This window comes from Citrus sinensis, chromosome 8 (genome assembly GCF_022201045.2).
Source record: "Citrus sinensis cultivar Valencia sweet orange chromosome 8, DVS_A1.0, whole genome shotgun sequence".
NCBI classification, from domain to species: domain Eukaryota; kingdom Viridiplantae; phylum Streptophyta; class Magnoliopsida; order Sapindales; family Rutaceae; genus Citrus; species Citrus sinensis.
In genome coordinates this window covers 18756347-18782659 of record NC_068563.1, presented here as the reverse complement: position 1 = coordinate 18782659, position 26313 = coordinate 18756347, and the positions used below count along the sequence as shown (strand labels likewise).

General features: G+C 33.9%; 1 protein-coding gene across 1 annotated transcript; it reads left to right on the top strand.

Annotated features, from left to right (window-relative positions):
- Nucleotides 1-2997: 2997 nt before the first annotated feature.
- On the top strand, nt 2998-6214 carry LOC102630714 (protein NRT1/ PTR FAMILY 5.4). The gene is made up of 5 exons (XM_006470802.4): nt 2998-3182; nt 3284-3501; nt 3684-3935; nt 4648-4931; nt 5133-6214. Exons 1-5 carry the CDS (start codon nt 3059-3061, stop codon nt 5971-5973), a joined length of 1719 nt encoding a protein of 572 aa, XP_006470865.2. The 5' UTR covers nt 2998-3058; the 3' UTR covers nt 5974-6214.
- Nucleotides 6215-26313: the final 20099 nt, after the last annotated feature.

Sequence of the window (26313 nt, the reverse complement as noted above, 5' to 3'; positions counted from 1 at the left end):
TCATTTCTTTACATTACTCACATGGTCCCTATAACCAAAGTTCTCAGCCGTCGCCCCTGGACATAGTGATTTTTTTTTCTTATTTCGCTCAAAGATTCTCTAAAAGATTCTAATGGTGGTAATTAAAAAAAGAGTTATTAATATAATCTCGAAACTTAAAAGTGAACGGGTAATAATTTTTGAAGGTTTTGTGTATTTTAGCTCATAATTTCCCTTTAAGAAATTAACTCAATTTTCCGTGTGGATGTCTGCTTGCAGGGTTGTACATTATTCTCCAGCAATTCAGCTTCTGTTAAGTTTACATGACGACATTATAAATAAATTTTAAAAAAATGAATGAATTATACGAAATTTTGACAAAATGGTTTCATTTTTGTTGTCAAATTCAGTAAGAGTTCAAAATTAGATAATACTGAAATATATGATAGATCAATTATATTATTTAATGAAAAATACTTACGCAATTTTAACGTGATTTTCAACAAGTAGTAAGGTGATGCACCATGGTTGCCATTGATGGCATTATATTGCAAAGTTCTCAGAGCTCAACAAAAGTTCATCACCAGTGTAAACTACAAATTTTGTCCTTTTCATCTATTTCTTGCAAACTTCATTAAAATTTATGTATTGTATAAAAGGGAAGAAAACCCTTTGAAACCATTGGACCTAACCACACTTAGCTTGTTTAATTTTTTTTATCTTTTAATATTATTATAACGTGAGTTCTATAATCGGTCTTGTGGATTACTTTTTCAAATGCTAATTGGTAAATAATTTGATGTGGCAGAGAGTTAGGAATCGTTTAGGAATGAGTTCAGTTTTTTAATGTGATGGATGATACTTTCCATTAGATGTTGGTTTAAATTGACAAGTTGATAATTTTATATGATGCCGTAATTTAAATGTGACTCTTTATTTGAATATTTAAGTATTGTATAATTCCCAATGACGTCACAATATTTATTTGTGGAGAGTATCTCACCCCCAAAAGGTCAAATATATAGACATTTTAACATCTTCTATTTTCAATGAGAGATTTGTGAGGACTTTGCTTGATCAAGATTTCAAAATTGGAAAATCCCAAAACTCTACTTTCAATTAATTCAAAAATTAAATTAAATTAAATACATTTGCTCTCACGTCACGTTTGGCCCTATTACCTATGGGAGTTGAACCTTATCACATTCCCTTTCAGCTTTTAGTTTTCTCCGCATAGTTATCAAACAAATTATGGAAACCATCAAAGTCAAGTAACACAAGATATTTACGCACGTTATTTGCAAAGATTGCAACACCTAAATGTCTACAACTCACGGTGGAGAGACTTTGGATTAGCATGAATTATTTAAAAATCATTTTCTAATAATTAATTCTACAATTACCGTCAAATATCCCTTTCACTAAAAGTATCTGCATACAGCCGTAAGATCATTATAATAGTCATAGGAGAAATATGTTTAGTGCCAATAAAAAAGATGTTAAATCAAATAAAATACGGAAATATGTACAGAAACATAAAATCAGTTCAGGTTAATAAGCTAGTTTTGTAAGAGAATCTCGTTTAGGAAAATGTTAGGTCGATAACACCACGTTATTATCGTACTATCTTATTGGATCCCGACATACATACACTTATCATTAAGTTTAAGATTACCATAAATACATTGTGTTTATTATGTGGTGATGTCTAATTAAATGGTACATCAGACATCCAATTTAATGGTAGGATGCTAAAGTGGTGGTGCGGCATCACCCAAAATTTTTTTTATTTTGTACTAGGGTAGAGTTACAATTCACTAGTTCTTGCACATGTATTAAAAACCCAAAAATATATAAATTTGGGTTAAAACATATAGAAAATTAAGATACACACGACCGAACTAATTAATCTACCATAGGTTTTTTTATATATACCAGCGTTGAGATGTTGTTATTTCTCAAACATACTCCAGGTAATTTGACCTCTTGCAAAAGAAACACGAGAATACAATTTAAATTTAAGAAGATATAGATTTAAAAGGGCTAATCTAGTGTGTAATATCGCGTGTGGTAAATTATGATTGAGGCTGTGGGGTCATAGTATTTAGCCCTAATCCTGATTTGCCACATGCACCATAACATGCACAATGTTGCATACTAAATCAAAATTTTAGGTTTAATTTGAAATGGAGTGGTTCGAGTTTGATGTATGCTTAATTTGTATAATTTATTCATGCATGTTGTTCATATGTGAATTGTCTACGTACTGTATTAGTATCGATTTTCAGTTATTGAGTTAGCGAAACATGTTAGGGAGTTGTAGTGAGATATTATTTGTATTTTAATTGTTATTTTGTTAGTAGGTTCATTGTTATTCACCTAGTTGTTAAAGCCACTCTCTCACAAGTGTGAGAAAAGTGGTTCGAACCCCACAGAAGCATTGTGAAGGTTTAATTTAAATTTCCTTCCTCATCTCTCGAGTGAAGGTTGAAATCTCTCGAATATTTGAGAGGGTTAAATCTGGGCAGTGTTATATAAGGGTTGATGTAAATTAATCCCAGTAATTATAAATACTAATTATAGTAACATACAATATGTTGTATCCTGAGCAATAGTCTCATATAATAAAAAAAAGTTGAAGTCTCTCGAATATTTGAGAGGGTTAAATCTAAGTAGTGTTATATAAAAGTTGATGTAAACTAGTTTCAATGATTGTAAATACTAATTATAGTACCATACAATATGTTGTATCCTAAACAATAGTCTCATGTGATAAACCAAAAAAAAAAAATTGATACTTCTTTAGTGGAGAGAACGCTCCTCACAAACAACAGTGTTTTCTTCTACTTTCTCATTGTTTCTTGTTACAAACTAGAACATATCCGAGTTTAAATAGTAAAAAGAAAAAGAAAGCATTAATGTCATTACCTTTACTGAATTTGCAAGTAATAAGTCCCCACTACACTTTCTGAGTTGTACAGTACGTTTACTCCCTATAAAAGGCATAGACTAAGGCGCTCAAAGTCTCAACACTTTTTCTTTTCAAGATTATTTTTTCCTCAAAACAAATCTATCTTCCATGGAGAGTTCAGTAGCTGTAGCTCCAATAGCAACTGAAAATGGTGTTGAACACACAGAAAACAAAGTTTCCCACCACAAGATATCCTCAAAGGGTGGCTGGAACGCTGCCATTTTCATCATCAGTATGCATAAAAACAAACGGCTTTCATTATCTGAATTTGTTATTTTCTATTTCATATGATTTTAATGTAATTAACTTATGAATTTGCTTGCATGCATGCAGTGGTTGAGATGGCACAGCGGTTTGCTTACTATGGCCTGGCTGGTAATCTGATACAATATCTGACAAATGTTCTAAATGAACCCACAGCAACTGCAGCCCAAGATGTTAATAATTGGGTTGGCATCTCTTCAATTTTCCCATTATTGGGAGCTTTCGTTGCCGATTCTTACCTTGGTCGATTCAACACCATTCTTCTTTCATCCTTTATATATTTCATGGTCAGTTTGTTATATTAACTCTTTGATCACCTTTCGTTATCTCATCATCGTTTATTAATTAAACTTTCAAAAAGCACTTTGATTTAATTGGCCACCCTAATTGATATGCGTTTTTGCACAATCTCGTCATCTTTATTTAACATTCAAGGCTATGTATGAACGACTGGTTAATTCTGTAACAGGGAATGGTTCTGCTGTCACTAGCAGTCTCAGTAATTCCATTGCATTATCGAAAAGCTGTGTTTTTCACAGCGCTTTACATATTGGCGGTGGGGGAAGGTGGGCACAAGCCATGTGTACAAACATTTGCAGCAGACCAATTTGATGAAAGAAACCCAAAGGACAAGGGTGCCAAAAGCTCTTTCTTTAATTGGTGGTACTTAGGAATTGTGTTTGGCGCTTCTGCTGCTGTTTTGGTCGCCATTTACCTTCAGGTAAATAGTCCTAGGGATAGGCAAGGATTACCTTGATTCAGTTCAGTTTCAAATTGAACTGAAGTGATTGACTTTTGGTTAATATATAAATCGAGCCGAAAAGAACCGATTGGTTCGGTTTTTTTTTCTTTTTCAGTTAATTTCTTTGTATTTTGTAGTTTTTTCGTTTTTTGATTTTTTTTTTATAAACATATCGATTTTTAGTACTTTTTAGAACCGAATCAAACCAAAATAAAACACTGATTTAATTCAATTTTTAGTAGACACCAGTTTTTTTGTCCATCCCTAATAAATGCATATATATTTTATGATGACTAATAATTGGACCTTTATCTAATTTTAGTCCACTGTATATTTAAATCGAAGATTATTCTTTATTCTACGGTTGAAAATCCACTTTCCTTGCTCATTGAAATTAATCATCCCCCTTCAGTTCAAAATTCTATTAAAAAAATTATTAATTTGCAAACCATGTTTCGTGTCTTTAACTATTTTATCTTGAATTTTTTTATTAATTGACGATGAGATACAAAATGATTAAAAAACACTACAGGGGGTTTTGGTCAATTTTCCCAGTAAATATATATATTTGATGACAAATAATTTTAATTCAATTTTTTTTTAAATTAAGGATAATATTCTATTATAAATTCATGGTCATGCATGCTCATTATAAATAATTGTTACATTGATAGAATGAAATATTATGTAGGACAATGTTGGGTGGGCTGTAGGATTTGGAGTAATGGCGGGTGCATTGGCATTGGCATTAGCAATATTTCTGATCGGAATCAAGAGGTACAGGAAGCAGGCCCCCGTCGGCAGCCCATTTACCACGGTGGCGCAAGTGTTCGTGGCCGCAGCGCGGAAGTGGCGCGTGAGTGAAACGCACGGTGGTGGCCGTGGCATTTACCATGGCCATGAACTAGATGATGACGATAAAAGGACTGATATTGGTCAATCTAAAAGGACTATTGCTCGTACTAATCAACTTAGGTCTGTGTCACATGTCAAATTCTTACAATTTTCAAGTCAACTTAGGTTCAATTCATTTTATAGTAATTCAATGTCAAATTAGTGTCAAATTATTATAGCTCAAGCTGGCACTTGGGAGTAGTATGAATTAACTATGAGGAAATTTATATTTTATAAAACTATATGCGTCCAAATCTTACAATTATTACCGAAACTTTGCAGATTTTTGGACAAGGCAATGATCATAGATGAAATTGATTTGGCAAGCAGAGAAAGGAATCCTTGGAGGCTATGTTCACTAAACCAGGTAGAAGAAGTGAAGCTTGTCATACGATTGATCCCCATATGGCTGAGTTGCTTAATGTTCAGTTGCATACTTGTTCAACTCCACACATTTTTCACCAAGCAAGGCAGCACAATGAGAAGATCCATTGGATCAAACTTTCAAGTACCCCCAGCTTCACTTCAAAGCCTTGTAGGCCTCTCCATTCTCGTCGCTGTCCCCGTGTATGAACGGATTTTTGTCCCGTTGGCCCGGAGAATCACCGGACATCGTTCCGGTATAACCATGCTACAAAGAATAGGCATTGGTTTGTTTACATCAATACTTACTATGATTGTAGCTGCTCTAGTAGAAGCCAAAAGGGTCCGCACAGCAAGAGAAAATGGCCTAATTGATTCTCCGAAAGCAATAGTGCCAATAAGCATTTGGTGGCTACTCCCACAATACCTTTTAGTTTCAATATGTGATGTTTTTGGAATTGTGGGATTGCAAGAATTATTCTATGATCAAATGCCAGAAGCAATGAGAAGCATAGGGGCTGCAGCTTATATTAGCATAATTGGAGTTGGAAGCTTTATCAACACTGGTGTGATTGAAGTTGTTGAAGCAATTACCCACCGAAGTTGGCTAGTCGACAACCTCAATCGGGCACATCTTGATTATTTTTACTGGGTGTTGGCAGGATTAAGCGCTTTGAATTTATGTGTTTTTATATGGATTGCTAAAAGATTTGTGTACAAGAAAGTTTTGGAGGATGAATCAAAAGAGGAGGTCTGTTAATTAATATTTAGTTGGAGTCTCAAGACCATGTATGCAATGTTGTAAGACTTTGTGAATTTTTTTTTTTTTTTGGCTTTTTTCCAACCGATGTGATGAAATGCCATGTTAAGGCTAAACCATCTTCTACAAACTAAATATTATTATCTCTTGATAAAAGAGATGAAATATGTAATTAAAAATTTAGTAGCGATGTAAATAATAAATATGACATCTATTAAGAATAAAACATATATTTTCTCTACTTGTTATTTGATATAATTTAATGTCATATGAAATACTTTTAAAAAAATATTAATATAATTTAAATATTAAAATGATAATAATTAAATGACAATAACTTGTATCGATCCGTTATAATATTTAAATATATAATATATTTAGTTTTTTGTTTGATGTGCCAATAAATAATAGCAAGCAAGAGTTGATGTTGGCTGGGAAATAGGACTTGGGAGTGTTGGCAAAGGCATTAGCAATATTTCTGATCGGGATCCAGAGGTACAAGAAGCAGGCCTTCGATCGGCAGCCCATTTACGATGGTGGTGAAAGTGCTTGTGGCTGCAGGAGGAGTGGCGCGTGGCTGACACGCTCGCTGCTAGCCCGGGGCCTTTACTATGGCTATGAACGATTTGATGATGGTGATCATGGACAAGTCTGGTCAATCTAGAAGATGGATTGGCATTGCTTGTACTAATCTACTTAGATATGTGTCAATTTGTCAAAGTCTAACGGCTGTCAAGTCAAGTAATTAATATTTTATACAAGCATCATATCATTGCCAAATTGAAGGTGACATTGCTTCACTTGATGTAAAGTGTTGAAAAAAATGTCTTTCATTCACTGAGTTGACTACTCTTAAACTTGATCCCTCTATGGCTGAGTTGCTTAAAGTTTCAGATGTGTACAGCTTTTGTTTGTACAAACAACATAAAATGGTTTTTTTTAGGCTAATTTTGTTAAAGCTGAATATTAAAAAAATATTCTCACATAGATGATTTAGAATCTCCTTGGCGAGTCTTCGCATTGTATTATAGAACACTTAAATTTATCCTTGGATGAATGAGAATTGGATCTTAAAGACTACTCAATGATTTGAAAAAAATGAAGAAAAGTCTCACATGAAAACCTAACTAAATAATGCCCCCTATCTCAACCTTAAATTGGTTTTCATGTTCACTTACAAAACACAATAAAATCTAAGTGATTTTCTAATCTTTTCTCTCAAATAAATACTGTTTAAGTTTTAAGTTTCAGTGTGATAGAATTCAAATATTTGTTTGAGATTTGCTGAAATACTGAAGTGTTGTTACCAACACTATTCGAATTCGTTATATCTTGAGAGACAAATACCAATATAATTTAAGAATTGTTGTAAAAGTGACGGAATCTCTTTTAAGAATACTGTATCTTTACAAACTCCGAATATGTATTCTTTATCTTATTATATATTGTTAAATTATATGTTATATCTTTATTGTATCAATTATTTTTATTTTGGACTAATGTAATTAACTTTATAGTTACGAGACAACAACAAATGAGGAGGTTTGTGTATAAATTTGTGTACAAGAAATGGAGTTGTTGTAAACGAGGATGAGTCACATGACATGAGGAAGTTTCGTAGACATATTTAAAATTTAAGTTCACATGTGTTGATATAAGTTTTAATTTAGATGCTCGAAATCTAATACATTAGTTTGGAAACGGGGGTGTTGTTAGAAGCTAACATAGATCTTTCTTTGTTCTCACAAAAAAATAATAATCACAAAATTAATTTTAGAAACGTGGCCGAATTCTCCATATATAGCCTTTCACTATTTCTAACAAATTCAAAGGAAATAAACATTTCATTTTTTGAAGGATACATCTTGAGTGGCACTAGTATCAATCCACCATTCTCTTGGATTAGAGTCTACCAAATTTATTTCAAAAACTATTGCAAAAAGATTAAAATATGAAATATCTTGTGAGATGTCTTTAATCATATTAGTTTTTTGATTTTTCTGTTTCTTCGACAATTTGCACTCTAAGGCTTTTGGAGCATCTCCAAAAGACTCTTCAAATAAGTAATAAACTATATTACACTATGGTTGACTTTTGGAATTGGCTTTCTATCCTAGTCAACTGTTTTCCTATTGTATTTAAGTTAGTATTACAGAAATTATTTTGTTGAATAATACTACTTAAATTCGCATCAGAATCATTTGGTTTAGGGATTTTATAAGGTGAAACAGCTATGGTTGACTTTTGGAATTGGCTTTCTATCCTAGTCAACTGTTTTCCTATTGTATTTAAGTTAGTGTTATAGAAATAATTTTGTTGAATAATACTACTTAAATTCGCATCAGAATCATTTGGTTTAGGGATTTTATAAGGTGAGGCTCTAATTTGAATAGGAGGTTCACCGTGATCAACAGTTAAACTCCGAAGAGGTGGATGCTCAGATTCTATGGTCCTATCACTATCGGAAAGTTTCCATTCAGGAATTTTCTTTCTAACAGTAATAGGGTTTGACTCTTTAAAAGGATAAAAAATGTTGTTATTTGAAGAATATATTTCAAACCAATCAAAAAACTGATAAACAGTGAACTCGAAACTCATGTGCTACAAGTCGTTTAGAGGATTCAATCTCAGCCGACTTGTCACTTGAGGAGTTCTTCAGAGTAAAACCGACATCCTCTCTTTCGTCATTCTATTCTTAAGTAATACACGTGACTTGCACGTGTGGTGAAGCTGAAATCTCCTAAGCTCAAGAACGACGTCTGTGATTGCCGTTTCAAGCTCACTTATGCCATCTTGTGACAAGCACGTGAGAGAGGAGCTTCTTGGTTAGATTTGGTGGGAAGGGTAGTTAGTGTAACAACCCAGAAACAGAGGTTAAAAGGAGCAGGCTCTGTCATCGTCTTCGCATGATTTGGGAAACACTGAGAGTAGTGAGAAGATAGAGAGAGAAAGGGGTTTACAAGTTCTTGTTCTCTGTAAATCAAATCCTATTCTTGTATTGTTTTGTGAACGAAATAGTGAAAGACTGTTGCTTTGTTTCCAGTGGATGTAAGCACCACTTCCTGGTGCTGAACCACTTATACTTGGTGTTTTGTTTCTGATCTTTAAAGCCTTGATTCATGTGTGTGGTTGTTGTTGGCTAGTCTGTGTTAATCATTCTTAAACCATCGATACAGAACTAGTGTCTTGGGGAGAATTTGGTTAATCTTATCAAAGCCAAATTCACAACAAATTGGTATCAGAGCCCTCTTTTCTGTATCAAGGCTCAAGAAATGACTAACAAGGTGGATCTTGAGAAGTTCACGGGTCAGAATGACTTCAATATGTGGAGGATCAAGATGGAAGCATTATTAATCACATAAGGTCTGGGAGATGCCATTGATCCAGTCATCAAGAGTGAAAATGCAGAAGCTTCTTCATCAAGAACTCCAAAACAGATGGCTGAGATTGACAAAAAGGCAAGGAGCACTATCATCCTCAGTCTTGGTGACTCAGTGATAAGGGAAGTTGCAATGGAAAAGACTGTTGCTGGGCTCTGGGCAAAACTGGAACAATTGTACATGACAAAGTCTTTAGCAAACAGGCTATACATCAAGAAAAAGATGTTCTCACTGAGGATGATTGAAGGAGCATCACTTGATGAACACATAGATGAGTTTAATAAAGTTTGTGATGAACTGGAAACAATTGATGAAGGACTGAGTGATGAGAGCAAGGCTTTGCTGTTAATCAGTTCTTTACTAAAATCATATGAACATTTTGTGGATGCCTTGTTATATGGAAGGCAATCACTCTCCTTGGAAGAGGTTAAATCTGCTCTTGGTACCAAGAAGTTAAAAGACAAACAAGATAACTCAGAAAGTGAATCAAGTGAAGGGCTGATGGCAAGAGGCAGATCTGAAAAAAGGGAGTACAAAGGAAAGAAGTAAGGAAGATCAAAGTCAAAGCAAAAACACTTGAAGTGTTTTCACTGTCACAAAGAAGGGCATTTCAAAAGGGATTGCCCTGAGAGAAAAATAAAGCAAAAGGAACCAAAAGACAAATCTGGAAATGCAGCAATAGCCACAGAAGAAACCAGTTTTGAGACAGCTGAAGTCCTCATTGCCACAAAAGAAAAAACTCAAGGTCAGTGGGTACTAGACTCTGGATGTACTTTTCATATGAGTCCAAATAGAAATTACTTTACTACATATCAGTCCTGTGATGGGGGTATGGTGCTGATGGGAAATAATTCAGTCTGTAAAGTAGTTGGGATTGGAACTGTAAGCCTTAAGATGTATGATGGCATGATTAGAGAACTGACTCAGGTTAGGCATGTTCCTAAACTTAAAAGGAACCTAATATCTATTGGCATGCTTGATCAAACTGGATGTGTCATTAAGGCTGAAAATGGGATATTAAAAGTTATCAGAGGCTCAATAGTCATAATGAAAGGTACCAAGCAAAATGGTTTGTATGTGCTGAATGGACATACAACTGTTGGAGAGGCAAGTGTCACTGAGAAGAGTGAAGATAAAGCAAGGCTATGGCACTTGAGGTTGGGGCACATGAGTGAGAGAAGACTGAAGGAGCTTCAAAAGAAGGGAGTGTTTGGAAGTGACAAGCTAAGTTCTTTGGGATTCTGTGAAGACTGTATTCTAGGAAAGGCTTCCAGGCTCAAGTTTGAATCTGCAGTTCATTCTACCAAAGAGAGGCTTGCATATATACACTCTGATCTGTGGGGACCTGCACAGGTAGATTATCTTGGTGGCTGCAGGTATTTCTTATCCTTAATAGATGACTATTCAAGGATGGTTTGGGTGTATGTACTCAAAACCAAGGATGAAGTTTTAGAAAGGTTCAAAAGGTGGAAAACTCTGGTAGAAACACAAACAAGTTTGAAAGTAAAAGCTCTAAGAACAGATAATGGAATGGAATTCTGCAATAAAGAGTTTGGAGACTTCTGTGAAAGACATGGGATTATAAGGCACAAAACAGTCATACACACACCTCAGCAAAAGGTCTTGCTGAGAGGATGAACAGAACCTTAATGGACAAGGTGAGGTGTATGCTGTTATACTCAAAGCTGCCTAAGTCACTCTGGGCAGAGGCCTTAAACACAGCATGCTACTTGGTAAATAGAAGGCCATCTACAGCAATAGAATGCAAAACACCTATCGAGCTATGGTCTGGAAGGGTTGCAGATTACTCTAAGCTAAGAATATTTGGTTGTGTTGCTTATGCACATGTCAAACAAGGCAAATTGGAGCCAAGAGCCTTAAAGTGTAGATTTCTGGGATACCCTGATGGAGTTAAAGGCTATAGGCTATGGTGCATTGATCTGAAGCCACCAAAATGCATTATCAGCAGGGATGTAACTTTCAATGAGTCAGAAATCTTGAACAAATCCAAAGCCACTGAATCCAAAGAGTATAGATCAGAAACAAGACCTGGGAGAATTCAGTTTGAGGTGGAGTCCCATGAGCAAGATATGACTGAACCAGAAACTGAAGAAGATGCAGGAAGGGTTGCTGATGGATCTGATGGTATTCAGGAGTCAGAGCCAGCTGAGAATGAAAATAACTCTTATCAGTTGGTCAGGGATAGAAAGAGGAGAGCTATAAGACCACCTAAGAGGTATGCAGTAGCAGATTTGATAGCTTATGCATTAACAGCTGCACAAGAGATAAATGAGGAAGAGCCAAGAACCTATAAAGAAGCTATAAACAGTAGGGATAAGCTGAAATGGAAGAAGGCTATGGATGAGGAAATTGAATCACTGATAAAAAATAAAACTTGGAAACTGATAGTTAGACCAGAGAAAAGGAAGACTGTTAGCTGCAAATGGATCTTCAAAATTAAGGAAGGAATATCTGATGCTGAACCTAGTAGGTTTAAGGCTAGGCTGGTAGCAAGAGGTTTCACACAAAGAGAGGGGATTGATTTCCATGAAATCTTTTCTCCAGTTGTGAAACATGCCTCCATCAGAGTCATCTTAGCTTTAGTTGCCATTCAAGACATGTACCTGGAGCAGATGGATGTTAAAACAGCCTTTCTGCATGGTGAATTACAAGAAGAAATTGTAATGGAGCAACCTGAGGGGTATGTGGTGTCTGGTAAGGAAGATCATGTGTACTTACTAAAGAAATCTTTATATGGATTAAAGCAGTCTCCTAGGCAATGGTACTTGAAGTTTGATAGTTTTATGACAAAACATGCCTATAAGAGATGCAATTATGATTGTTGCGTGTACTTTAAGGACATTGGTGATGGAAAGATGATTTATCTTATGCTGTATGTGGATGACATGCTTATAGCATGTCACAGCATAGATGAAATTAGTCATTTAAAGGACCTCTTGAGCAGTGAATTCGATATGAAAGATCTTGGAGCTGCAAGGAAGATCTTAGGTATGGAAATTATCAGAAACAGGAGAAGGAAGCTTATGTTTCTAACCCAACAGAGCTATGTTAAAAGGGTGTTACTTAGATTTGGGATGCATGAATCTAAGTCTGTTCAAACACCTTTGGCAAATCACTTCAAGCTGTCTGCTGCACAGTGTCCACAAACTGATGCAGAGCAAGAAAAAATGGCAAGGATACTTTACTCCAGTGCAGTTGGGAGCCTAATGTATGCCATGGTTCTCACTAGACCTGATATCTCACATGCTGTGAGTGTAGTGAGTAGATTCATGGCAAATCCAGGTTATGAGCATTGGAGGGCAGTCCAATGGATAATGAGGTACCTGAAAGGCACTATGGAGTTTGGTCTGCTATATGGAGAGTTAAAACAGGAAGGGCACAAGCTGGTGGGGTATGTTGACTTAGATTTCGCTGGAGATCTTGATAAAATGAGGTCTCAGACAGGTTTTATATTCACTTTAGGAGGCTGCACTGTGAACTGGAAAGCTACTTTGCAAAATGTGGTAGCTTTGTCCACAACTGAAGCCGAATATACAGCAGCTGCAGAAGCTTTTAAGGAAGCCATCTGGTTAAAAGGAATGGTCTCTGAGTTAGGAGCAAAACAAGAAACAGTTGAAGTATATTGTGATAGCCAGAGTGCAATACATTTAAGTAAAAACCAGACCCATCATGAAAGAACAAAACATATCGATGTAAAGCTGCATTTTGTTAGACTTGAAGTTTCAAAGGGAACTGTGAAGATGCTCAAGGTTCACACTGATCAAAATCCAGCTGATATGTTGACTAAAGCTGTGCCATCTGCCAAGCTCAACTTCTGTTTGAGCTTAGCAGGAATTTGCAGTTTCTGATCAGCTGCAAAGGAAAGGGAATGAAGTAAACAGGAGTAGCTAGAGTTCTGAGTTCAAGGTGGAGATTGATAAACAGTGAACTCGAAACTCATGTGCCACAAGTCGTTTAGAGGATTCAATCTCAGCCGACTTGTCACTTGAGGAGTTCTTCAGAGTAAAACCGACATCCTCTCTTTCGTCATTCTATTATTAAGTAATACACGTGACTTGCACGTGTGGTGAAGCTGAAATCTCCTAAGCTCAAGAACGACGTCTGTGATTGCCGTTTCAAGCTCACTTATGCCATCTTGTGACAAGCACGTGAGAGAGGAGCTTCTTAGTTAGATTTGGTGGGAAGGGTAGTTAGTGTAACAACCCAGAAACAGAGGTTAAAAGGAGCAGGCTCTGTCATCGTCTTCGCATGATTTGGGAAACACTGAGAGTAGTGAGAAGATAGAGAGAGAAAGGGGTTTACAAGTTCTTGTTCTCTGTAAATCAAATCCTATTCTTGTATTGTTTTGTGAACGAAATAGTGAAAGACTGTTGCTTTGTTTCCAGTGGATGTAAGCACCACTTCCTGGTGCTGAACCACTTATACTTGGTGTTTTGTTTCTGATCTTTAAAGCCTTGATTCATGTGTGTGGTTGTTGTTGGCTAGTCTGTGTTAATCATTCTTAAACCATCGATACAGAACTAGTGTCTTGGGGAGAATTTGGTTAATCTTATCAAAGCCAAATTCACAACAAATGGGGAGATGCTTGGGTTTATAAGGTGGTAGGTCACTCCACCTAAAAGGCTAGTCTGTTGGGTTGGATACCTAAAAATCTTATGCTAAGTCCCCCCAACAAGTGGTATCAGAGCTAGACCCTAGTAGCCGGAATGTGGTGGTGGAACAACTCACGTGTGTAGGACGAAAGGACCGGAGTCCGGAGGTGGTTTCGTCCGAGGGGGGGATTGTTGAGTTGTGTCCTACATTGACTAGTAAAGGGGAGATGCTTGGGTTTATAAGGTGGTAGGTCACTCCACCTAAAAGGCTAGTCTTTTGGGTTGGATACCTAGAAATCTTATGCTAAGTCCCCCCAACAAAAACAATATATGAATTTTATGTGAATTTACAAACTCATAATATGTCTCTTGAATTTCTTTTCTTTGATTTAGAAAATGTTTAAAAAACCAAAGTTTTTTTTCTTTATTATTATCTGAATAAAAATCATTATGGAGGAAAGTTTTATCCAGTTCAAAATCTTTTTCAATAACATTTATCACATTTTCCGTGACAGCAGAAAATGTAGGAGAAGTTGGGGGAGAGGGTTCCTTCTCCTCTTGTCTTTGTTCGTGTTGACTGCTAGTGTAGATTGGGTGTGGAACACTAGTGGTATAGTCAACAGAGTGAATAGAGGAACTAGGTATATCCGAAGTGGAAAACCTAGGTTGAATCTTTACAGGTTGGAAAGGAAGATTTATAATAGAAGGTACTTTTGAAAATTTTCTTTCCAATGAAGGAATGCTTGAACATGAATCTTTATCAGAGAATCTGGTTGATGTAGATCTTCGAAAGGATAATTTGACTTTACCATCTGAATACTGAGTCACATTTTGCAACTCTATATTTGGCTCAAGTTATTTTGGAATCACTGGGGCAGTGGCTCCTTCAAGAATCCATTCATCGGGAAGATTGACATCTTTACATTGGATAGGTTTTGGAATAACAGTGTTGGCTTTGGACAGGCCAGTCTGCAGGAGAAGAGTCTCATCTCTTTTTGACTGGAATTTATGTTGAGTACTAAACGCAGAAATCATGGCTTTGTAAGAAATTTTATAAATTAAGGCTACAGGGATAGATCCCTCAATCATATCATAATTGTGGGTTTTGATTTGTAAAATCATACTTTTTAAAATGTTTTTGTCTTTTAAAGAAATTGTTATGTTTGGATAACAATTAAATGAAATGGGTCCTTTACACAGACTTGATTCTATACTACTTAGTAAAGAATCATCAAAAGAGATGAATCGACCATCTCTCAGAACGGCAAAGATGGAAGTATTTAGACCTTCTTTAGTAAGGGGTTTTATACCGACTTGTATTAATCCAATATGAATATAATTAAAATTTTTATCTTTTAATTTCTTTAAAGATTGTTTTGAAAATAAATGAATTGTTTCAAAAGGCTTTGAAAGAGTTATGTCCCGTTCTTCAGTCTTTATAACATAATCATTCTTTAAAAAATCAAGCTTTTTTGTTTTATAAATAATTTCTTTATTAACTTTAGGTAATTCCCAGTTATCAATTGCTTTATTGAAATCTTCAATTACAAATTCTTCCGAATTCACAACATTCTTTGAATCACTAGTTCTTCCAGAAGAAGAGCTAGAGAAAGATGATGCTCTACAGAGTAGAGAATCCATGGATAAAAACCTATGTTCTATTCCTAGTCCTGTCAGTATGGCTACAGGTATGGTTTTACTGCCCTATGCAGAAATCCTTATCCTAAAACGGGACTTACTACCAGTAAGAAATTCACCATACAAACAAAAATTAAATAAAACACAAGTCTTTAAACACAAAGTCTCTAAACTATATTACACTATTAAAGAAATTGTTATGTTTTGACCCAAGACCTAATAATTAAATAAGTCATATAGTTGTATTACTTTAGATTTAAGTATGGTTTAAATGACTTTGAATCTGTTTCTTCTAGTGATTCTGACACCAGTAATTCAGATTCTTATTTAAAGAAAATCAATGCTTTGACCAAAGACCAAGAAATCTTTCTTGAACTTGTTAAATATATTTCTGATCCAAATCTTCAAAAGGAATACCTTGATAAACTTTTAAAAACCTTGGATTCTAACAAAGCAGAAACTCCTAAAGTTCCAATTGTTAAAAAGAATTCTTATAATCTCACTGAAATTTTGGGTACAAAGAAAACAACCCCTAATATCCAAGATCTTCAGAAAAAAATCAAAGAAATTAAACTTGAGATTAAAGAATTAAAAGAAAAAAAAAAATGATTCTGAAACTATTCAACTTCTCTTACAAAAACAATTAGAAGATAATTCTGATAAAGAAGTTAAATCCGATGGTGATAATGAACAAAACTTTGAAAACATTGAATCTGTACCCAATGATTTTCTGTTTGTTTTAAAACAAATCACCACTAGAAAATATTTGATTAAAATCACTTTAATTTTTTCTAAAGATTTTAAAATTGACACCATTGCCCTCTTTGACACTGGTGCTGATTTAAATTGTATCAAAGAAGAGATTGTCCCTAAAAAATTCCATGAAAAGACAAAAGAAAGATTGTCAGCCGCCAATAATTCAAAACTAAAAATCAAATCTAAAGTTGACGCCTCTATTCATAACAATGGTTTTTAATTTAGGACATCTTTCCTTTTTACAAATGACATATACCATACTATCATTTTAGGAACCCCTTTCATAAATATCATTACCCCATATACTGTCAATTATGATGGTATATCCTTTAAAGCAAAAAACCAAAAACTTGTTTTCGCTTTTATTGAGAAACCAAAGACAAGAAACTTAAATATTGTTAAAGCTTGTTCTGTTTACCAGAACTAAATCAATGCCATACTTAAATCTAAACAAAATAACTTATTTTGTTTAAAAAAGGATTTAAATTTACAAAGAATTGAAAGTCAATTACAAAATGACTTCATACAAAGAAAAATCTCTGATTTTAAAGATCTCATTGAAAAAGAAATATGTGCTGATTTACCATCTGCTTTTTGGAACAGAAAACAACATTTGGTAGATTTGCCCTATGAAAATTCTTTTGATGAAAAACAAATTCCCACTAAAGCTCGTCCAATCCAAATGAACATGGAATTAGAACAACACTGTAAAAATGAAATAAAAGACTTAGAGACTAAAGGGCTCATTGTAAAATCTAGATCTCCTTGGTCTTGTGCCGCTTTTTATGTAAATAAAAATTCCGAAATAGAATGAGGAACACCAAGACTTGTAATAAACTACAAACCCATGTAAATAAAAATTCCGAAATAGAATGAGGAACACCAAGACTTGTAATAAACTACAAACCCTTAAATAAAGCATTAAAATGGATTAGGTATCCCATACCTAATAAAAACGATTTGCTCCAAAAATTGTGTTATGCCTTTATTTTTTCAAAGTTTGACATGAAATCTGATTTTTGGTAAATTCAAATTCACCCTAAAGACCGTTATAAAACTGCCTTTACTGTTTCTTTTGGACAGTATGAATGGACTGTAATGTCATTTGGACTAAAGAATGCACCCTCATAATTTCAAAGAATCATGAATAATATTTATAATCTATTTTTTGAGTTTTGCATTGTTTATATAGATGATGTGTTAATTTTTTCTCAGACAATTGATCAACATTTCAAACATTTAAAAACCTTTTACCTTGTCACTAGAAAGGCTGGCCTAGCCATTTCTAGTTCTAAAGTCTCATTGTTTCAAACAAAAGTCAGATTCCTTGGTCACCATATTTCTAAAGGAACTATCACACCTATTGAGCGATCACTTTTGTTTGCTGATAAATTTCCTGATAAAATTCTTGATAAAACATAGTTACAAAGATTTTTAGGAAGTTTAAATTATGTTCTTGATTTCTGCCCTAATATGAATAGGATATCTAAATCATTGCGTGATAGATTAAAAACGAATCCTGTTGCATGGACTGATGAACATACTAGAGTTGTTAGATTAATAAAGAATTCTGTAAGAAACATACCTTGTTTATTTCTTGTTAATCCCGCTTTACCTAAAATTGTTGAAACATATGCATCCGATTTAAGTTATGGAGGAATATTAAAACAAAAGGAAGATAATAAAGAACAAATAGTACAATATGTTTCTGCCCATTGGAATGACTGTCAGAAAAATTATTCTACTATTAAGAAAGAAATTCTTTCTATTGTTCTATGTATTTCTAAATTTCAAAGTGATTTACTAAATCAAAAATTTTTACTTAGAATTGATTGCAAAGCTGCAAAACATGTTTTAGAAAAAGATGTTCAAAACATTGTATCAAAACAAATTTTTGCACGGTGGCAAGCTATTTTAAGTGTTTTTTATTTTGATATTGAATTTATTAAAGGAGATACAAGTTCTATCCCTGATTTTCTAACTAGGGAATTTCTCCAAAACAGATAAATGCCGCCCTGTATGTTTAAATTTCTGCAATTTATTTTAAAGCATTTTAATTTCCGCAATTTATTTTAAAAGCATTTAAATTTCAGTAATTTAAATTTTGTGCATGCTTTGCAGACTGGTTTGTATCAGATCTGCCATATAAATTGATACGTTCCTCAGAAGCAAAGAGACCAGATCTCTGTCTTCTGTTGTATCTTCTCTTCTCCCTCCATCCATTCAGAGTATTATTTCTGGGATCCAGATCTAATACTATCTATGAGCCTTTAGATTTATTGCTAGGCTTGCTTAAAGAATCTAAACCATATTTGGTAAAGCATTAATTAAAAAGGTATATCGGCGGGAATCCATCGACGTAAGTTCCAGAGGTGAACCCGAATGGGCATTAGTCTGGTCCGCATTGATGGTTAACAAGCCACGTACCAATTTAATTATTATTAAAAGCAATTAACCGCGTATCAAAGTACATCTATATTATCCATTTATTTTCTTTTGCTTTTATTAGAATCTGATTTGCTAATCTTCCTGAAACACATCCATCCTTCGATCTTATTTCCTTCTGGTATCAGAGCCAAGGGGAGGATAGTGTAATATAGTTTAGAGACTTTGTATTTAAAGACTTGTGTTTTATTTGATTTTTGTTTGTATGGTGAATTCCTTACTGGTAGTAAGTCCCGTTTTAGGATAAGGATTTCCGCATAGGGCAGTAAAACCATACCTGTAGCCATACTGACAGGACTAGGAATAGAACATAGGTTTTTATCCATGGATTCTCTACTCTGTAGAGCATCATCTTTCTCTAGCTCTTCTTCTGGAAGAACTAGTGATTCAAAGAATGTTGTGAATTCGGAAGAATTTGTGATTGAAGATTTCAATAAAGCAATTGATAACTGGGAATTACCTAAAGTTAATAAAGAAATGATTTATAAAACAAAAAAGCTTGATTTTTTAAAGAATGATTATGTTATAAAGACTGAAGAACGAGACATAACTCTTTCAAAGCCTTTTGAAACAATTCATTTGTTTTCAGAACAATCTTTAAAGAAATTAAAAGATAAAAATTTTAATTATATTCATATTGGATTAATACAAGTCGGTATAAAACCCCTTACTAAAGAAGGTCTAAATACTTCCTTCTTTGCCGTTCTGAGAGATGGTCGATTCATCTCTTTTGATGATTCTTTACTAAGTAGTATAGAATCAAGTCTGTGTAAATGACCTATTTCATTTAATTGTTATCCAAGCATAACAATTTCTTTAAAAAACAAAAACATTTTAAAAAGTATGATTTTACAAATCAAGACCCACAATTATGATATAATTGAGGGATCTATCCCTGTAGCCTTAATTTATAAAATTTCTTACAAAGCCACGTACCAATTTAATTATTATTAAAAGTTGTTTTCAGAAAAATCTTTGAAGAAATTAAAAGATAAAATTTTTAATTATATTCATATTGGATTAATAGAAGTCGGTATAAAACCCCTTACTAAAGAAGGTCTAAATACTTCCATCCTTACCGTTCTGAGAGATGGTCGATTCATCTCTTTTGATGATTCTTTACTAAGTAGTATAGAATCAAGTCTGTGTAAAGGACCCATTTCATTTAATTGTTATCCAAACATAACAATTTCTTTAAAAGACAAAATTGTATTAATCCCGTTCTTCAGTAGTATTAGAGCCTCACCTTATTCAAATTAGAGCCTCACCTTATAAAATCCCTAAACTAAATGATTCTGATGCGAATTTAAGTAGTATTATTCAACAAAATAATTTTTGTAATACTAACTTAAATACAATAGGAAAATAGTTGACTAGGATAGAAAGCCAATTCCAAAAGTCAACCATAGCTGTTTCTCCTATTACCACAAAATCGGATTCTGACAAAAAGGTTAAGGAACCTATTTTCAAACCTTTTCAGGTTTCGAAAACCAGCCAGAAGCTTGTTCAAGAGTCAAAATCGGATTTTGCTAAAGCCATTAGAGACCAATTAGATAGAATAGAAGCTTCTTCTTCTTCTTCCTCTAAGGTCTAGATAGCCCCAGATAGTGCCCAATCTAGCAAGATTGGTGTACTAGAACATGACAATATTTCTATAGCCTCTTCCGATATAGAAGCATTTAAAGATGAACCATCTGCTCCTAAAGCCAACAAAATCCATTGGGAATTAGCCTTATCTACTGTCAAGACTCCACCAGATCTAACTATAGATAATAGACCGAGTGCTTTAAATCAATCGCGATTTAATGCATCTTCTGTCTATGAGTGGAATATTGATGGCATGTCTGAGTATAATATCTTAGGATTGTTACAACAGATGACCATGGCAGCTAATGCCTATAAAACTCAGGCGGGAACTTCTGATAGAGCCATAGCAGAAATTCTCGTGGCTGGTTTTACAGGTCAACTTAAAAGTTGGTGGGATCATCTTCTCATTCAACAGCAGCAATTAGATGTCCTAAACTCTATTCAAGTCGATGAGAATGGAGCCCCTATTCTTGATGAGTTCAATAGTCCAATTCAGGATGCTGTTGCTACCCTGATTTTGACTATATCCTTTCATTTCATAGGCGACCCTTCACACCTTAGGTATAAGAACGCTGAGTTACTACGCAATCTAAGGTGTAGGAAACTTAGTGAATTCCAAAGCTATAAAACCACATTCTTTACCAGACTTTTCCTTAGGGATAATGCAAATCATATAACTTGGAAGGAGAAATTCCTTGCAGGTTTACTGACCCTACTTGGAGAAAGGTTAGGAATTCCATTAAAGCCCTGTATGACAACCGTATTCCTTATGATGAGCTTACCTATGATGAACTCGTCAGTTTTGTCAACAAATAATGTTTAAAGATTTGTCAAGATTTGAAGTTACAGAAACGACTAAAATGGGAGCTTAGGAAATCTAAGCAAGAATTAGGTAGTTTCTGTAAACAATTTAATTATGACCCCTTTAAAACTTCTACTTCTAAGAATTGTAATGGTAAGTGTTCTTCGAAACCTTACAAAAAACATTACAAATCAAAAAGCCATAGGAAACTCTTTCAAGATTTTAGAGAACTTTCTTATAAGAAACCCTCGAGGCCTTATAAGAAGCCCAACTTCTCTAAAAAGAGAGAGTTTAGAGCCAAACCAAAAATCCCTTTTAACTACAAAGAAGCCACATGTTACAAATGTGGGAAGAAGGGCTATACTGCAAAGTTTTGCAGAATGAACAGAAAGCTCCATGAGCTTGGCCTTGATGAAGAAATTCTTTCTAAAGTTGCCCATTTACTTGTAGAGTCTTCTGACTCTGAGTCTTCCATGACGGGAGATAGTGAGCCTCTACAGGTTGATGAGTTAAATGACTCTGAATCTGTTTCTTCTAGTGATTCTGACACCAGTAATTCAGATTCTTATTTAAAGAAAATCAATTGACCAAAGACCAAGAAATCTTTCTTGAACTTGTTAAACATATTTCTGATCCAAATCTTCAAAAGGAGTACCTTGATAAACTTTTAAAAACCTTGGATTCTAACAAAGCAGAAACTCCTAAAGTTCCAATTGTTAAAAAGAATTCTTATAATCTCACTGAAATTTTGGGTACAAAGAAAACAACCCCTAATATCCAAGATCTTCAGAAAGAAATCAAAGAAATTAAACTTGAGATTAAAGAATTAAAAGAAAAACAAAAAAATGATTCTGAAACTATTCAACTTCTCTTAGAAAAACAATTAGAAGATAATTCTGATAAAGAAGTTGAATCCGATGGTGATAATGAATAAAACCTTGAAAACATTAAATCTGTACCCAATGATTTTCTATTTGTTTTAAAACAAATCACCACCAGAAAATATTTGATTAAAATCACTTTAATTTTTTCTAAAGATTTTAAAATTGACACCATTGCCCTCTTTGACACTGGTGCTGATTTAAATTGTATCAAAGAAGAGCTAGAGAAAGATGATGCTCTACAAAGTAGAGAATCCATGGATAAAAACCTATGTTCTATTCCTAGTCCTGTCAGTATGGCTACGGGTATGGTTTTACTGCCCTATGCGGAAATCCTTATCCTAAAACGGGACTTACTACTAGTAAGGAATTCACCATACAAACAAAAATCAAATAAAACACAAGTCTTTAAACACAAAGTCTCTAAACTATATTACACTCTTCAAATAAGATTTTATTACTTATTTGAAGAGTCACATCAGCATTTAAGATTTCAATAGACATTCCAATTAAGATTATTAAAATAAGAAATTATTCTCTTTCTTCAATTTTGTAGAGTTACTTTCTCCCTCTTTAATTTATATTTTATTACTTTTTATTCGAGAGAAAAAGAAGTACTTTAATTATCATTTATTTTTCCTTTGAAAAAATAGTTATTTGATTAAAATAATATGATTTGAAAAGTCTTTTAGAAAATAACATATTTTTTCACTCTTCTTTTTACTACATAAATAAGCAAATAGATATTTAAAGAATAAAATTAATAGAGTTTTTTGGAGATGCTCTTAACCTTGTGACATACTTTATCATAGTTGAAGTATTTTCCTTGAAATTTGGTTTACTTCTTGGAAACCCTTCCTTTCAGACCCATCTTTTCCTTGTAGGCCTTTTTATTTTTGTTAGTTTGACTATATTCACAAGATTGGCTTTAGCCATAGAAATGACATTTTTCTTTTCATATTTTTGTTAATAATAAGATCTTTAAGATTTATTTTATTTCTCTTGTACATTAGATAACTCTTGAAATCTTTCCATGCTGGTGGTAGTTTCTCAATGATAATAGTCACTTGAAAAGTTTCACTCAAATCCATCCCTTTAGCATGAATTTCTTTCAGAATTATCTATAAATCTTGAAGTTGACTCATAACAGTTTTGGATTCTACCATCTTATAATCTAAGAAGTTTTTAATACCAACATCTTCAATTTTATATATTTATTCTAAGGACTTCTACAGCTCCTTGGCTCTTTTCTTTCCATCATACATACAGTACAAAAAAATCACTCTAGCTATTCAACAAATAATTTCTGCAAAGGAAATCGGAATGATTCCAAGCATTAATTACATTGATCACTTGGACATTAGTTTCACCTTTTATGGATAGAGAAGCCTTTTCTTTCAAGAATCTCACATGATTCAAGGTAGTCATGTAAAAGAACATTTTTTGTTGCATTGTTTAAAATTTTGACCTATGAATTTCTCAGCTTTTTTTTTCACATGAGGAATAATCACAGAGGCAATAACACCAATACCAACACTAGCATATGAGACAACAAAAGGATGGTCAAAAGTTCCAGCTTGTTGGCTCATATTTGTTGTTGTTTCAATAAATAATCTGTTTCAAGATTGTTAAAATATCATTAAAATTAGCAAGTGAAATAAGACAACCCACTTTGTATGCAAAAAAGACACTAGTTAGTTTTTCAGGAAAGAGTGGATCCCTTTTAATGCACTCAATCTTATTAATAAGACTTTTACACACTTATTACAAGTTTATAATAATAATAAATTGAAACATCAAAGATATAACATATAATTGAATAATATGCAATAAGATAAAAAAAAACACAAACTTGAGGCCTGTAAAGATACAATGTCCTTAAAAAGATTCACCACCTTCACTATGGTGCTTAAATTATAATGGCATCTATCTCTCTAAATACAATGAATCCGAATAGTGTTGGCAGCACAATCTCACTATTCCAGAACTTCAAATAAATATTTGAATTCTATCACACTTAAGCTTAAAGCTTGAGAATATTTATTTGAGATCAAAGATTAGAAAATCAGTTAAATTTTCGTGTATTTTTCAAGTAAACTTGGAAACCAATATAGGATGAAATAGAGGGCATTAGTGTTGTGCAAATTTTATTGAACTCGCAAATGCACGAATCTATTGTAGAATAGATTAATGGTGACAAGTGTCGATCCCACGAGGAGGTGGACTTTAATTATATGTAGAATTAATTTTGTATGAGGGTGGTTGGATTTGTGGTGAAAGTGACTTTAGATTATCCTAAAATTGGATTTTAAATGACGAGAATAAATTGAATAGAAATCGATTGAAATGACGTACTTGGGTATCTAGATCCGTATCAACATGCACCATGGGCTAAATATTCTTTATTACTACCAATTAAATCATGAGGGGGGAATCCACACCTCATGAACCACACTCTAATCAATATGGTGCTAAGGGCTTATCGTGCCAAATAATAATAACCTTGTACTAGGAAGCCGGTGAAACCAGGACGGTATCTAGACAAGCTAATTATTATTTGTCGACGAGAAATCAAAACATCCACAAAAACTAGAGGGGAAGAGAAAATAAATTTACCAAATAAAGCCCATGACACATGTTGAGACTTCACCTTCAACCCAAGCTTGAAAGAAAATTAGCTACTAATAATTGAACTAGGGGCAAAATGAAAATTTATTAAAATACGTAGAAAATACAAGATGGAGAAGGAATTACAGAAAATGGAGTCTAAAAATAGATTCAGAGCTATCAAATTTGGGGGGGAGAGCCCCCTTTTTATAGATACATTGAGTAAATAATGGCCATCGGATCAAAAATATTTCGGACACTCAGGATTGCGCCACGTCATCAGTCAACAGTACGCGGTTTGACCACGCAGTTTGAACAGTAACACGGTTTGACCCGACTTGAACAGTGACGCGGTTTGGTTGAAAATAAGCCTGTGTAATGCATGTACTGTACGCGAGATTTTTGGTCCACTGATATGTTGCCACGTCATCGATCAATAGTGCATAAGAATTTAGGCCAACATGATCGTGACACCTCATCAGTCAATGCCACGTCATCGATCCGTCTATGTGAACAGTGTCGTGAACAGTAACGTAGACAGTATCGTACATGTGAACAATGCCATTTTTCCTTTTATGCTCCTCCTAAGGTTTTCGACCGTCTTGAGTTCAAAAGTGATGTCCGTTTTGCCATCTGATCTCTCGTTCATTGTGAAATGACTATTATGCCCCTAAAATACATAAAATACTTAATTATAATACAACACACATAATTAAATGACAAGAAGTTTAAATACATAAAAGTAAGGGTGTTAGTAAAACTTGAAGTGTAAAATGACGATTTTCTCCTTTATAAATATACATTTTCTAACACTCAACACACCCCCCAACCAGCTTATTGCTAATCCCTAGCAAATAAAACGAAAACAAAATTCAAATCCAAAATGATTTTTTTTTAACAATCATGTTTATTTAATCAGACTAATGATAGTAATCAAATAAAAATATAAGCATTATGTCCAGTCTAAAGAAACATCACACCCATATCAACCATCCACATGAATCAACCCAGTAGACTTTGTCATAGCTACTTTCAAGAATGACATATCAAACCCCATAATCTCACTGGAAGTAGTGACACTTTCACAAAAAAATTAAACCCAATAAAAGTAGTCACTCCAATGAATGGTAATTGAGAGAAAATAATAAAGAAGTGATATCACATACTCTCACCAAGATGAAAGAAATATGCCCTCAGCTTATTTTTATTTATTTATTTATTTTTTATGCACCACTACATCTTTTTAGCCCATATAACTAGCTTCTACTTCAGACTATAGTTTCCTAAAATCAAGAAGGACTTTTATTAGGACGTAACATAAGCTAGGGACATGGCTAACAAAGGAGGGGAAATAAGGAAAACAAAGTGTATGTTTGAGAAAAATGCAGAGATTTTTGTTTTGTTTTTTTTAAAGCTACAAGGTGGATTTCACCTATTATTGTAATTTTTTTTGAAACAACAATTATTATTATTATTTTTTGCTTTTGTTTGGTACAACGTCACTGAACAAAATAATTATTTACATTTTTCTCAAACATAAATAGGTGATGGAACTTAGAAGACATCAGGTAATACTTCAAATCGGAGTGGGTCAAGATGATAGGTTGACAAAGAAAAGTTTTTTTTTTCTC